This window comes from Haemaphysalis longicornis, unplaced genomic scaffold (assembly GCF_048455015.1).
Source record: "Haemaphysalis longicornis isolate Haplotype H1 unplaced genomic scaffold, Haemaphysalis longicornis Haplotype H1 scaffold_809, whole genome shotgun sequence".
Taxonomy (NCBI): domain Eukaryota; kingdom Metazoa; phylum Arthropoda; class Arachnida; order Ixodida; family Ixodidae; genus Haemaphysalis; species Haemaphysalis longicornis.
In genome coordinates this window covers 12,027-25,038 of record NW_027526448.1, presented here as the reverse complement: position 1 = coordinate 25,038, position 13,012 = coordinate 12,027, and the positions used below count along the sequence as shown (strand labels likewise).

The following is a 13,012-nucleotide window of genomic DNA, read 5'->3' as shown; positions in this document are numbered from 1 at the left end:
GCTCGGCTCTGTACGCTTCAAAGGCATGGCCTGCTCTCGTCCGCATGTCGCCGCCGCCGCCAGGAAAGGGTTGGGCGCCCGAACCCGTCTCAACAACCGTACATCTTTCGTATTTTGCTCCGGGTTCACGCGGAGAGCTTGCAGACTCGGTTCAACTCACGAGACACGCTCGCTGTGAACGCGCACCGTCCTGGGACAAGGTCAAGCGCCGCCTCACGCTTTCGGTCGCCCCGGTTCTCGATGAGGGGGCAGGACTCGGCCCGGCCTGAAGCTCGCTGTTCCATATTTTTGCTTGGAAAGTATGAACGGGGGCATACTGGTGGAGAGGGATGGCACTGCCCTCAAAAAAGCTTCTCTTTGCGCTTACTTTTTTAAAATATTATTTTGCTGCGCTTGTGGCAGCGATGTTTTCGGCTGGTAACAGCGGTGAAGAGGGTTAATACTTTTTTTTTTTAGTTTCTGGGTTGTCTCGGACAGAGCCATATTTTTAGACAGAGGGACACGTACAGCCAAACCTGTATAAAAGGGCCCACCTCGGCACTCGGTAGTCACAGATCCGGACGACGAGCCGAGCCGAGCCAGCATCCCAAGACTCTTTGGTCATCTCCACTGTTCTGAGCCCGAACATGCAGGTACCATACGCGCTTGCTGCATTTTCTCCTTGATGTGTAAGGGCGCTGAAAGAGCTTGGTTGTCGACACCGGCAAGTGTTCTCCAATCTCTCTCAGTGACCTAACCACATGTCGGGTATCCTAGAATGAGTTCCCATTTCGTGTAGCATTCTGTTACTCATTGCCTAGCTAAGATTAGGTTCCACAGACAGAGAGACGGTTTTGGCGCATGTTTAGAGTAGTGCCAGTGCTTTTACCAAAACGTGCATGTTAGTTGACCATTTTATGTCGGCGGAATCAAGGACTCGGTGGCCTACATGTTTTTGCTAGCAGAACGGACACTCTTAGAAAAAACTGAGGTCGTGTTCAGTACAGCACACCTTAATGACCAGTAATTGCGATGAGAGGCAGAGTAGGCCAATTTTAATGTACGGGTACCGTTTGACTCGAAAACTGTGGTGTGCTCTGTCACCTTTTGCAATGGAAACAGGAAGTTGTGAATTGCCTAAGATCTCAGCGTAAACCATTTTTAGTGAAGCCGTATTCGGACACCGTTGTTCATCACTGTAGCTCCCTTTTGAAGCAGAAGTTTGTCATTCCCCCACAGTATAACGAAACAAACCCAAGTAAATCCTTTATAATATAGCTCATACGCATCGGCTGTCATCAATGCTTTGGTTCGTTGTATTCAACGGACGTCGATGCAGTAAAAAAAAGGCAGTTAAACTATTATTGTGTTATAGTTGGCGCCAAAAGCTGCGTGCTGCCCTGCTTTACTTGGCTCTATTCTTCAGCATTGGTGTTATTCACCGACGCTGGTTCTAGCGAGTTTTGTATTCAAACTACCTAGAGCTACGAAACACTATATTTCATATAAGAATACTCTGGTAAAGCGCCCGTTCGTTCCGGCGTTTCCTCTCTCTTGTGCTATTTACGTGCAATATACAAGAGACCTAACAAAGAATACAGTAATCTAACATTTTATTTCTATAAAAATACGCGCTGTTCAAAATGACGGGTTTGGTCCAGACCCATGGTTTGGTTGCTGGGATGAGTAACAAGGGCGGCGAGAAAATATTCTTCCTCGTTCTGCCCAGCAGTTCTTGGTCCCCGCCGTTTTGGCCCTCGTGGCATGCGTCGCCCTCGGCGAGGAGAAGGACGTTGAAGGCCGCGGCGCCGTCCTCGGAGGCGCCGGTCTTGGAGGTGCCGGTCTTGTCGGCGCCGGCCTCGCTGGTGTTGGTGGCTACGGCCCCGGCTTAGTCGGTGCCGCTAACCCGGCACTCCTGGGAGCTGCCGGACCCGGTTACGTCGGAGGTGCAGGTGTCGTGGGTCCTGGCGTCGTCGCGCCCGGCGTGGTCGCACCTGGAGTGATTACGCCCGGAGTCGTTGCCCCGGGACTGGTGAACCCCGGCCTGGTCGGCGGAGTTGGCTATGGCGGAGTTGGAGTTGGTAGCGGCTACGGCGGTGCCACGCACGGAGCTGCCGCCGCCGGGGCCCACCAGGCTGGCTTCCAGAAGGGAGCCGCGGGCCACGCCCAGGGATCCGGAGCGTTTGCCGGCGGAGCCGCCCACAAGAACGTGCAGGCGTTCAACAACCAGCAGGGCTACAACCACAACTCCGGCTTCTCCGCGAGTAACAGCAAGACGTTCGGCGCCGGACAGCAGCAGGGGTCTTCAGGATTCGTCGGTGGTGCAGCGGGACACCAGGCCGGCTTTGGAAAGACTGCCCACGGAGCGACCGGGGCGGTCGGTGGCTTCGGCCTCCACGGATAAAGGTGAGCTCCCGTCACTACCCTCCTGGGAGAGGGATGGCGAATGAGCGCATTTTATGTATTGACATAACGCCCACTCCTTCACCTCCTCGACATAGCCCCCGCTCCGTAACGTTCATCCTTGATTTAAGCTTATATTCCACGTGATTGTTAACTCTTTTGTTTATTAAAGCAATGCCTTCAGGATTTCAACGCGCTTGAAGAAAAAAATACAGCAAAAATAAAAATACATCTTATCTGTGCAAGGATCACGCTTTCGCTACGAACAGTAACGCTTTTATTTTATTTATTTTATATTTTATTTATTGTACCTCAAATGCCCCGAGTAGGGGTATTACATGAGGGGTGGGCAGATACATCAGTTAATGAGGTGATCGATGAAATCCTTGAATGTAGTAGGGTCGGAGTGTTGGATGGCGTCGGTGGGCAAGCTGTTCCAGTCTTTGGCTGTTCGCACGAAGAATGAGTGCAGATGGGCAGATGTACGGGCTGCTGGAGGATAAACTGCTTTTGAATGGCTAGTGCGGCATGACGTCCGGTGGGCGGGTGTGATAGCAGATGAAGGAGGCAATGCGTGGTAGAATTTATGAAAAAGGCAAAGGCGAGAGGTTTTTCGTCGTGAAGCTAATGTTTTAAGGTTGGCGCGGCGTTTGAGGGCAGATACGCTAGTATGATGTGAATAGTCGGAGTAAATGAATTACTCCTTGTTTGTTCTTGACGTCCTTTATCGAGGCTAAAACTATTTTCTGAGCTTGGTATTTGCGCAACTGTTGTACTGGGATTTGGATGGCATTTTGAAGTTGGTGTGGTTATCACTATTATCTTACTCACTCCCTTGGACTCCTTGATTTTGATGACATTTAATTGGAGCCATTTGAAATAAATACACCTCCTGTGGAACTTACTTTTTTCACGTTGTTTCTGCAGATGACGGACTGACTCCTCCCAATCTTGGCCCCCAACTCTGTTTTCGCTCAATGACATCGATGGGCATTCAACTGTTTTGTTGTGCAATAAATGTTACAACGCCAAAGCAATTCGCCTGTATTGTCCGTTCATTAACCGGTATTATCTAGTTTCACATTCGCTGTGGTGTGAATCGGCACCGTTGGTGGACATATATTGCCACGACTCCAGCTGTGAAGCTTTGTTTTCAACCGCGTGGTTTGCAGCCTTGGTTGAAGAGATAACCGTGTTAAACTCCGGAGCTCCCGGTACTGACTTTAATCTTGATCGTAGTGGTTAGCAATCTGCGGTCACTTGTAGGGCAGATGCTTTGAGAATGTCAAAATATAAACTACAGTATTAACCCACAGGTTGTCAGCTGATGGACAAGAGGGTATCATAAGGAAGGTCAAGTGGTGGCCGTCACAACCTTACATTATTAGGCATATTTTCTTCCGCCATGCAAAGGTCAGCACGCCAAAAACGACGCAGCAATCTTGAAGGAAGAAGAAGTTTATTGGAGCGAACTTGTGCTCCCCTAACAACTCAAAGAACACACAGTTGGCGAAGCAGCAGTCAACAAAGTGAAGTGCGCAAGCGAGCGTCGGCGAGTCGAATACTACGGCGTCAGCTCTGCAGGTATTTATCTCTCGGCGCCAGTGTTTCTCGAAACGTTGAATTGCATCAAGAACACTGTAAATAAAGGAAGACTTTTCTAGGCTAGTGGCATTAGGGCAAAACATTCTTTCTACGAAATGAGATAATCCGTGCGGTATAAGAAAGAAGGAATTGAACGTGCGAATCACTCGGGGCACAAATAACACAGCCTCGTCGCAGCCGGACGATAAAAGCAAAAACATAAATAAACAAGTCCAATGCATGGTTCGCGTCAATATCAATATTGTGATTGGTAAATTGATGCATGCACTGGGCACACGTTTAGGCAGCCAGGTCCGCGGAACCACTGTGGAGTCGGGGTAGCGTGCTTGCCTTTCGCCCCGGAGACCCGGGTTCGATTCCCATCCTGAACTCTCCTTGATTACCCGCGAGCACTCATGCCGAAAAGAATAGAGCTAGCAGGCTCGGCGTTTGGCCGCTACGCACCTGCCCCGTGGCTGCAGCAGAGGCAGAGGAGAAGGGACCAATCCCGCCACGTCGTAACGACAACGATCACTCCAGTCGGTCGCTGCGGCGTTCTGTCGGCGTGGACATCATGCTATTTTAACGGCGATAGTCTTTCTTGAGCTATTTAAACCCAGAAATTTTGTTCTGTCTGTATGTCTGTCTGTCTGTGACTCGATTCAGCCACCCGGGCAAAGTGAAACGAAATCTGCGCAGTAGTCTTATATAATCACAGACTAAACGTCGAAGTCCGGTTTATATGTTCATAGTTGTAAACATTGTTGAACACGAACAAGACATTATAAGACAGAAAATCAATACATAAAGAATATTTACAGTGTTCCTTTATAAAGCAATTCATAGATGCTTGATTTTTGTGAAATGAAAGACTACATCCACTGCAGAAAAAAAAAATTAACACTCTCGCCTGCTGACGCCCGCACCACTATATATCCTATGGCGCATTTTAAGAAATCAAGAGGCAACAGTTACGAAAGGTTTCACTATTGGTTCCACGTTCTGCTTGGAACGCACGTGGACTAGGGCAACGCGGTTCTATAAACGTTGAAGTAGGGCGCCTCGATTCACGCGCGTCTCCGCCGTACGGGAGCGCTGGCATCGAGGCACCCAGCCTGGCGCAGGGAACGCGGTAATATAAATTACCTTTAGCAAACATTTAGAAGGTTCACCTTGGGAGTATCGCGACGCAAGAGGAACAACATGAGGTGTGAGCGGGAAAGCGAAGGGAAGCATTTACTTGGCAATTTACTTGGAAAGGAGCAGATACGGGGCCAATTTTTTTCAGGTCGGTGGTTAACAGCATCCGACCAGAAGCAACTTTCGCGTATGGACGCCCCATTGGTCGTGAAAGGTTAGTGCACCTCACACAGCGGTGGCCCCACTTATTTTCACCATACCGCAGCGCAGCAACTCCGGCGAAACGCTTAAAAGTTGCTATCTTGGAAATGGTAAAGGGAAGCACCGTTGCTTGAAACGCGCTACCCTGGAACGGGGGATGTATGCGCTTCCACAGTCGCAATGTTGTGGTCGTTGTTGTTATTGTGCAATGTTATATTGTGAACGGCAGTCCCTTTGGATTAAAAGTGGAAGCGGAAAGAGAAGAGAAAAGGAAATTACAGCTTCTCTAGGAGGTTCGCCTCCTTGGCGAAAGGTAGAAGCGTCGCCCGAACGGCCCTGACTAAGTCCGGTAAACCTGATGTGCGCCGGCTTCAGGTATCGTAGGGCGACTTTTCAAGTGTCCAGAGTGGACAGTCCCGGAACGAGGAATGGGCTCGACTGCCCCCAGAAACATCGACCCAAACGCGACAATTCTGATCTGTCCGGCTGTATGTCTGTCGGTCGGTCTGTGGGTCGGTCTGGCCATCTGTCCGTCCCTCGATTTACACACCCGGCCAAAAGTCGGAACGATCCTTCAACATGAAGTGTATATCGGCAAAAACGTTCCAAAATACTAAAATTACTGACATTGGTCGCACGTGCTCACCTTACGCAGCGCCAAAGAAATATCCGGCATGTTTGCGGCTGGATATCAGTGCACAGCCATCTGAAGCAACGCTCTTTTAATTCAAAGTACGCCTTATGGTGGTTGTTGCGGAGCCAAATGAAGACAAAAACTTCTCCCACCTCCCCTCGCGGGAACCCCTGTGTAGATGCAACGCATAGGGGGTTCCGTTGTTGTTTCCGTTAGGTTGATTCTCCCATCGCGTGAAACGTGCCGTGAACCCCCTGCCGCGGCTATGACGCAGCTATGACGCAACACAATCCAACACAATCCACTTTAATCCAATCCAATCCAAATCCAATCCAATCCAATCCAAGCCAAGCCAAGCCAAGCTAAGCCAAGCCAAGCCAAGCCAAGACAAGCCAAGCCAATCGAATCCAATCCAATGCCCCTCGCGAGAGAGTGTTTGCTATCGGAGAGGAGAGGGGGTGAGCGGCGGAGAGCGCAGCTCGCGCGGCGAGGCGAATGGGGGAGGGGTATGGACGGTCAACAACAACGTCGTATGGAGGGACAAGGCGAGTGAATGAGATGCAGTCGCATCTAAAAGAACCAACGCATCAAAACCATTGAAGCAAGTGGCGCCCCCCGACCGGATAGCGCGCGGGCAGTACGAGCGCGGGAAAATGGTACAGAAATGAGAAAATCTGCATTGCGTTAACTACGGAAGGGGCGAGAAGAGGGAAGGGGATAGAGAAGAGCGTATTACTGTTACTTCGTTGAGGCGGCACAAGCATGACGTCTTTCGACGACATTCGCAGCGGAGCAAGCCTATACGCGGCTAATTCTTTTTCATTAGAATTCATTAAATCATTCCTTCTTCATCATCAGAAGGCTTGATTTTGTCTACTGCAGGACGAAAACTTCCCCCGAAGATCTCCAGCCATACCTATCCAGCGACGCCCAATGAATCAGCTCATTATTAATTAATAATTCATTAATTATACTAGTCCAATCGCCAGTGTTCTTGGCTAGGAAGTCGGACCGTAATATTGTTGCGCACCTGAGCAAGCGGCTTACTAAGGAAAGTGTTTCAAGTAGCCCAGACCATGTGGCAAAACCACACACACATGCACACACACACTCTCTCTCGCACTTACACACACGTATGTATGCACAGACGCAGACACACGCGCACACGTAGCCACACAAAAACATGCACGCACGCACACGAACTTACACGCACACGCACGCACACACGTGTACACGAATACACACGTATGCAATCAGACATACGTGCACACAAACACGCACCCACACGCACCCACGCGCACACATACCCACCTGCATGCGCACACGCGCGCACACTTGTACACGCACACGCGCACCCTCCTACACACGTTTAGAAACGCCCACCCAAGTCTGCGAGAATTCAGGAACAATAGAAGAACTACGGCAAGAAATTAGCTATAAAATATGTGGGATTGGAGCGCAGCGCGGCGATTTCCAATGATTGATAAATTATGCGCTCCGCGGGAGCCAGTAGTCTGAGATAAAGTATTTACCAAGTTTGTATGTACCCTGAGCTCAAGTATTGTGTCTTCAAGCATCTAACAACTGGCGCAGTAGCAAGTTCTTGTGTACACTCTTAATCTGGATCCACATAAGATCCACTTAGTAGCTGGAACTTTTTTGCAAAAAAGTTCCACTTATATATTTGGAACCGTGTTCCACATACCCTGAAAATGTAAGTGGAACAGTGCACCACATATTTTTGCAGCTAAATTATCTGGATCGGCGTTCCAAATAAAAGTATACGGATCACTGTTCCAAATAAACGGGTAGTGTAAGTTACTGGAACACTGATCCACGTAAAATGATTATGGATTTATCCGGTGCGCCGTTCCAGGTACCTTCAGACCAGCTGTTTATATAAAACGGTGTTCCGATAGACGTTGAGAAGCTGTCTATGGGACTCCACTTTTCCAATATATCTGCTTTCCTGTTGGTATAAACTGAGGTCATTTGCCAGGCTGGCGGATGCATTGGTATCAGAAGGAAACCGCAAGCACCATTCTAACGCAGCCTTGACAGATGGCCCACAGTGATACCAACAATTGGAAAACAGAAACCGCCACAGCAGTGTGGTCCCTGACAGTTCCCAACAGTTGCCTATCGGAGCACAGTTCTATATAAAAGCTGGTCTGAGATACCTGGAGCGGCACACAGAGACTTTGGCTTCACCCACCGCATCCTGTTCTGGGTTTTGGCTGCATGTAAAAGAAGCAAGACTCGCATTAAAATACATACCAAACCAACTATTACCACTGATACAATGCTTTTCAAAACACTAAGCAAATTTTATTCGCTCGTATTATTGCGTACATTTGAGATACGGAGACATATCTGTTTCCACTTGGGCAGAAAATGACCAGCGTACAGGATCAAATACCAAAACGATATCAAGTGGCCAAAACGATCTAAGTGGCATTTTCCTATTTTCGCTAATATTTACCATTCTTTTTTGCTAAAAACATGGGTAATAAAGATGGCTTTAAGCGCAACCGCGTCACAAACAGACTTGTACATCTACCCTCGCACTAACTCAAAAAGCATTACACAACAGTGAGCATAAAATATGCTGTTTGATCACATGAAATCAGGTACCGCGAATGCGGAAGTACCCACAGCGCTTGCCATACCATGTTTACGCATCCCGGTTCCAAAATATGCAGTTTGCTATTAAATTGTAGGGAAAAGCCAAAAATACAAGCCATACACGGTTGGATTATCACAAGACCTGCAAGAGTGTAGGAAAAGAACACCCGAGCCAATACTAACAATATAACATTTGCACAGAAAAACTTATCGGAAGCATGTGGCACTATTGCACAACTAAAACACATCATATTTCAATATCAAGCTAACTGTAGCCAAAACCGACTATATACGCGCCCTGAAAAAGCCTTTCACTGAAGTCGCGTTGCTTCCCCGACAATATGTAGCTATTTAAAATAACTTATCAAAAAAAGCTCATAGCACCCAGTGTGAATCTTACAAAATTTTACAAACCAGATAGCTCGGAGCATGTTACGCATTTTAAAATTTAACAAGCAGCCTAACTCTAAAGACGTCATTAATTCCCTCAAGAACAATTCAGACATCCCAAATAACCAAGCCAGGTAGCGTTGAAACATACACGTAATCAATTTTACCAAGCGAACTTGGAAGCATTTTTCCAGCCGGAACATTTATCTCAGGTAAAATTCACAGTTGCGGGCTATACAAACCCTACTATCATGACGACAGTATGCTTGTGACCAAATCACTGCCTCTAACAAGCAAGAAATGCAACTTAGTCCAAAGTAAACGCCTTTTCAAGCCAAATGTGTATATTTCGCATTCTTCTAGGGCTTAGGTGTCAGCTAAGATACAGTACAAAAATTGATTAATAAAGCCCCAAACCGTCTGTGTAAATAATTACTCTCACGTTTGCATCCATCAACAGCAGCACTGCCACGGAAAAAAAATTTCGAGCTGCACTTGAATAATAAAAACGTTACAGTGCAGTGTCATTAACTACATTAACAGAGTAACAGAGTAGCTGCAAAGGCAGCCTGCGCTTTGTGCCAATGAAAAATTGCAAAGGAAAGCACGACTTCACTTTTGCAATTGACATGCCGCTTGCATCTACCAATCATTTGAACCACGACATATCTTTCCGAATAGGCTTCAACGTCTAACAATAATTTAAAACCCCAAGTAGAGTGACCACATCAAGTCTTTCAACAGAGCTTTCAACTTAAATGACACCAGACCACTGTTAAATGGCCAAGAACTCTCTGCAAAAGTCCCAAGAACTCTCCAAAGTCGCATAAGTTTCAGGAGATAAAGATGAAATATACGGCGAGGAGGATTACCACATCTTGATATGACAACGCCGGCGGAAAATCCATGACGTGTTTCTTGCAGACAATATTTACGCTGTCATTTTCTTCTCTCAAAATAACTGGACCTCGAGAATAACTGGACCACGTCATGTACCTTTAAGGAAGGAAGAAAATTTTATTAGACGAAGGCTTTAGATGAGTGAGTTGCTTAGGATACCCCTTTTATAGCACAGTAATCGATTGAAATATCAGCGATTTCTTGATTTCTTTTCTGGGAATGCTGCTAACAATGTACAAAAAATATTAGCACAGACTGTCAATGGCCGTTCTCTAATTCTGGAAAGCAACCGCACTGGGCGTGGCCGTGGTGCCGTATTATTACAGCAGCAACTCTCAATGTGAAAGCAAAATGTTTGCAAAACTTGAATGCAAAATAATAGTTTTTTTTTTGTCCACATGTTGCAGCATCCGAAACAGGCTGAATGTGAAGGTATTTCCCAATATTGGAGTTCACGATTTATTTTTAACAGTAAGATTTTGCTACAAAGAAAACTACCACAAATTCAGTCCCGCAAAAATAAAATGCCAGCTTCAATAAACACTACCATAAATTGAGTCCCACAAAAATAAAATGCCAACTTACCCAACTAAAATTAAGATGCAGGCGTTCCTGGCAGGGCCTCCTCGGAGTGCATTTCCAGGAAAGTTTTGCCAACGTGTTCCCAAAAGCTCTTACTGTCGTTTTCACCTACAGGTCAAGTTGTCACTGAAATGGTGTTCCGAAGCCATTACGTATATTGCAACTACCTAAAAAGGGACCATCAAAGTTCCAGAACTGGGAGTGCGTACTTACTTGTAGAATGCAATGATTTCATCCCGTACAACGGCTTTCATGTGTTTCCTTTTTGTGAACACACGCCTTCAAGAACGGTGAACACACGCCTTCAATAACCAGGAAAATGGCAGTATGCATTCCTTGTTCCATTGTTTTAAGTCCCGGTCCGCCCTATTTCCTGGAAAATAAAAACAGTATAAAAATATCGAAGCATAAATTTACGCTTCCCTCTAAGAAGGGAGTACTACAATAAGTCGTACAATGGCTGATTAGTTGTGCTAAAATTTATTTTGCAGCACGAGCCCTGGTAACGTTTTCAGGCGAAATATAAAAATATTTGAACATTTTTAGGCTCACCTGTCATTGCTCCATGCGGTGTGGTGAACGTCTGTATAATACGCAACACTCAAGAGGCACTCTTTCGTGGCTTTATGACTTCCACAATGCATTCATAATCTGCCACACTTGTCACGACGACGCCTCAGCGTGCCGAAGATGTCTTCAGCCACAGTGAATGACACAGCCATGATTTCAGAGGTATATGTAAGGAATGGAAATAATTCGTTTAAATTTCTGTTCTTCAGACAAAGGAAAACAATTGTCGCAAACTCCCAGTGTAGAGACAAATGTCTTCACAGTCAGCCATCTGGACAGGTTATACAGATCGAATACACAATGTAGCAATCTGCTTTCGCAGTATATTTTCTAAGTTCAAGGAAGCACAGAAATGGGTTAATGTTGGGTGCACATAGTGATGCAAGAACTTATCACCTGAGCGTTGTCGGAAATTATTTCGACTCTCGGGTTACCACCGACATTGACGGCATAAAAATGCAAGAGTGGCTTATTTCTAACGCGGTTCGTGAAGTAGCAAGCACTAATTATGGATATTGAATAATTATCCTGAAGTCACAAGTTACAACTGATATTAACAGCATAGAAACGGCAGCACACTTTCTATATACGCGCTGCGTGTTGTGTTTCCACATTTCTTCCCCTCTACAAAAGAAACGTTTGTTACTGCGGTACTGCTAAGACAACAACTGTCCCTTCCATTTCTCTACACTTCCGGCAATGTTATATAAAATAGATCATCTCAATTGTTCAAAGGAATTCGAATAAACATGGAACATAAACATGAAACATGGAATCATGGAACAGATAAACGTAAGATGACGCCTTGAAAACACATCAACACAACTCGAAATAGCGTCTACCTTGCACGCAACGGGCAAGCTCGAAGACTCCCGGCCTGGTAAGCACAGTAAATGCATTCTACTCAGCAGACTAACACAACGCCGCAATTACCACCCAAGTTTTAAAAATACCAATAAATCTAAGGACGGACGCTCCGACAAACTTGCTTTGAAGTTGTACACGTGTGCACGCGCGATTATCGCGAGCGACTAACCCGAGAAGATTCGCTACCGCAGAGATACACAGCAACCGTCAATATACAACTAAGCAAAGCCACACAGTAAGGGTACATCTAATCATGAAACGCGCAAACCAGCAACTTCCTTATAGCAATGGCTAGTGTACGCAGTCAGAAATGTCCAGCCGACTCTGACCCACGAACACAGAAGTTTTGGTAAATTACGGCTGCAAACGTTTCTCCAACACAAAATGTTACACGCCGCGACCACAAGCATGGACGACACACGAATAACGGGCAGAGAAGCGGTATGTTTATCGGACGCAGTTAACAAGGATGTCACAGAACAACAACCGTTACCAAACATAAATAAGCAGCACTGACCTTTTTTGCGCCTCCTGGCAAAACTCCACTTCGTCGAACAGGAAATACAGCCCGGGGATATGAAAACATTCCCAGTTTCACGCCGCAATCAACCCATTCAAACTGCTAACGGGACGGCGGTAACGGTTCTCGCCAGCGTGACCGAGAATTTCTTTAGTAAATATCAGGCGCATCGCGCGAGCAATTGAGAAACCCGCTTGGGAATGCCACTGGTGGCGCTGCATGCGGAAGACCGTAAAATTAGCGGAGGGAATACTGGAAGATGGGAGCGCTGCTGTCGTTTAAAGTGTTGACGCAGTCCCGATTTTCATCCGTCGTCGTTGTACCCGTTGCAGCCCCACTGTACCGTGAATCAACGCAAAAACAGCTCTGCCGTGCTGCTGCTGACGCATGCGCATGGAATGCGCTACTGGAGTGGCGGTCTTTTCCTCATGGCTTCGGCAAACTTTCGTTCTCGCGGAGGCTTTGGCGATGCGCCCCCATAAGAGCTCATACAAACTCGGCACACGTGATGGCTTTTATATGATTCGGAAAACGGGCATATGCGTCTAAGCGGACGTTTACGCCCACTGAGGCCGAAACAAAGCGCAGATAATAGCCGCGTTAGCGCGTAAATACTT

General features: G+C 46.8%; 1 protein-coding gene and 1 long non-coding RNA gene across 2 annotated transcripts; one reads left to right on the top strand and one right to left on the bottom strand.

Annotated features, from left to right (window-relative positions):
- The first annotated feature begins 53 nt into the window (after positions 1-53).
- On the top strand, positions 54-2,383 carry LOC144150929 (uncharacterized). The gene is made up of 2 exons (XM_077682221.1): positions 54-632; positions 1,712-2,383. The coding sequence occupies exons 1-2, from the start codon at positions 627-629 to the stop codon at positions 2,381-2,383; spliced, it is 678 nt and encodes a 225-aa protein (XP_077538347.1). The 5' UTR covers positions 54-626.
- Positions 2,384-9,309: 6,926 nt separating this feature from the next.
- Positions 9,310-12,464, bottom strand: LOC144150928 (uncharacterized). Its single transcript, XR_013318585.1, has 5 exons — positions 12,393-12,464; positions 10,991-11,132; positions 10,652-10,811; positions 10,442-10,564; positions 9,310-9,952 (listed from the first exon to the last, which is right to left on the bottom strand). It is a non-coding gene; the product is annotated as an uncharacterized LOC144150928 (long non-coding RNA).
- Positions 12,465-13,012: the final 548 nt, after the last annotated feature.